Source organism: Penaeus vannamei, chromosome 1 (assembly GCF_042767895.1).
Source record: "Penaeus vannamei isolate JL-2024 chromosome 1, ASM4276789v1, whole genome shotgun sequence".
NCBI classification, from domain to species: Eukaryota; Metazoa; Arthropoda; class Malacostraca; order Decapoda; family Penaeidae; genus Penaeus; species Penaeus vannamei.
In genome coordinates, this window is record NC_091549.1 from 36,937,847 (window position 1) to 36,940,346 (window position 2,500).

Genomic DNA, 2,500 nt, shown 5'->3' on the forward strand with positions numbered 1-2,500 from the left:
TACTCACACTCACACAATCATACTCACACTCACGCACTCATACTCACACTCACGCACTCATACTCACACTCACGCACTCATACTCACACTCACGCACTCATACTCACACTCACGCACTCATACTCACACTCACGCACTCATACTCACACTCACGCACTCATACTCACACTCACGCACTCATACTCACACTCACGCACACATACTCATAACCATACTTATACCCAAACTCACACACTCATACTCACAATAACACTCATACACACACACATACACACACTAAAAGGATACATCCTGACCCTCATGAATATAAATCTGATGAAATATAAATATCGACAGTTACGCAAATCTTTCTAGAGCATACTGGAATTTCCGAAAATATTTTGCCAATTCAGATCTTCGCTGCTTATCATGGAAGCCTCTGAACCACGCTGTAATATCCTATTCATCAATCAACAGCATTGCGTGAAAATCTCTTTATTCACAACGAACCACCACAGTTCATCATCGAGGAGAATCTCTGTGATAATTCCCCATATTCGATCACCAAAACAAAATGAAATATTTCGTTCAGCGTAGTCCTTAAAACTACATGACCTCAAAATTAACTAACCTTTGACGAGGCTTGAATGACGTATAAAATATTCTCCTAACAACAGGAATAACCAACTATCTTATATTCTGAAGGGAAGAAGGTCAGATTTCCCTACATGTATAAAAGACCCCCAAGAACTGAAATACATTTAAACACGAACAGCAACAAGAGACAAGTCAGAGGGGGCGGAAAAGCATGACCCCGAGAGATGCAGCTGGTAAACGGTGGTGTCGCTTAGGCAGACAACTCGCTGTATAAACGCAATGTATGTTGCAGGGATGTAATGTAGGTATGCATTTCTGGTCTTGTGTGTTCACTTTTCCTGATCTCTATCTCTCTTTTTGAATAAACATTCGTACTATGTATATATCCCGGTGGGCTTTTTACGAAGCAATAGGAACTGAATAGGAAATGGCTTTTATTGAGTGTGCAAATTAAGGTAGCTCAGTCCTGATCCCTTGGCTCATTCATGAAAGTCTATGCGGTTTTCTGTATATTTCTACTCAGAATTACATTTTACAGAACATCTCTATCTGTGTATTTTTGTCATCAAATTACATAAACTCCCTTAGATCCCGTAGACACATTCCAGAAAGCGCAAACTCCATTGAGGATAAAACACTATTCAGAAAGGAACCCATTACTCATTCCACCATGAATTTGCACTAATCACTCAACATTCCTCTCTAAAGGTAATTGACGCCGAGGCAAGTAGATGGACGAACCTAATCGAAACCCTTCCTTCTTGCCTACAGGCCTGAAAAAAACAAACAAACAAACAAAAAAAAACAATCCTACAGAAAAATCCATCCTTGCGAAATCCTACCTTAAGGTCTCGAATCCTCCGCTCCTCTCCGTTGGGGATGGACATCACGCAGACGGCGCTGATCACGAACAGGTTAAAGGCCGCTGAACCCACGATGGTGCCGGGACCCAAATCCTTGGCCTCGAAGTCGTTGCCGATGACCTCGATGACTGACAGCAGGATCTCCGGGGCCGAGGAGCCGAGGGCCATGAGGGTGAGGTTGGCCACGGCGTCGCTCCAGATCCTCACCTCGATCACCTCCGGCTCGTCCTCCTTCTCCGAGGTCAAGTATACCTGGAGGAGAGTCAAAAGAGGGGGGTGGGATCAGCGGATTTAGTTGACGTATGGTTCACTCCTTCTTCCGTGTTTGTATAAATATATATTCATGCCCATATGCATATCCTTCCCTTCCTCCTCCCTCCTTCTTATCTCTCCCTCCTTTCCTCCTCTTTCTCTTTCTGCTTCATATCTAACCCCTTCCCTCTCTCCCTCCCTCCCCTACCCACCACTCCTTTCTTCCCTCCCTCCCTCCCTCCCTCCCTCCCACCACTTGCTCCCTGCTTTACTCCCCAACCCACCACTCCATCCATCCCTCCCTCCCTCACTCCCAACAATTCCTCCCTCCCTTACTCCCTTACTCACCACTCCCTCTCTCCTCTCCCACCACTCCCTCTCTCCTCTCCCACCACTTCCTCTCTCCTCTCCCACCACTTCCTCCCACCTTTACTCCCCAATCCACCACTCCCTTCTTCCCTCCTTCCTTCCCTCCCTCCCTCCCTCCGCCCTTCCTTCACCACACCCACCTTCCTCGTCTTGCTCGTGATCTTCTCGATGGCGCCCATGAAGATGTCCGCAATAATGGCGACGCCCATGAAGCAGTAAAGGAGACCGACCAGGTAGAGGAAGGCTCGAGCTCCCTCCGACCAGGTGTACTCCGAGATGATTGGCAGAAGGAGGCCCTCTCCGGAACACCTGTTGGGGGGGGAGAAAAAGAAGGTGGAGCGTAAGGGGGTGTGAACGGTGTATGGAGGGTAGGGGGAGGGGCGTAAGGGGTGTGTGAACGGCGCATGGAGGGTGGGGGAGGGGGAGGGTGTAAGGGGGTA

The 2,500-nt window shown here is 47.8% G+C and overlaps 1 protein-coding gene across 8 annotated transcripts in view; it reads right to left on the reverse strand.

The window, feature by feature from the left end:
- The window catches only part of LOC113815023 (sodium/calcium exchanger Calx), a 159,278-nt gene that overhangs the window by 58,595 nt on the left and 98,183 nt on the right, over nucleotides 1-2,500 (reverse strand). For all 8 annotated transcript variants that reach the window (XM_070122417.1, XM_070122427.1, XM_070122421.1 and 5 more), the window contains exons 3-4: nucleotides 2,201-2,369; nucleotides 1,419-1,691 (exon numbers count right to left, since the gene is read on the reverse strand). In XM_070122417.1, the coding sequence (XP_069978518.1) occupies nucleotides 1,419-1,691; nucleotides 2,201-2,369 (442 nt within the window). The remainder of the gene's footprint in view (nucleotides 1-1,418; nucleotides 1,692-2,200; nucleotides 2,370-2,500) is intronic.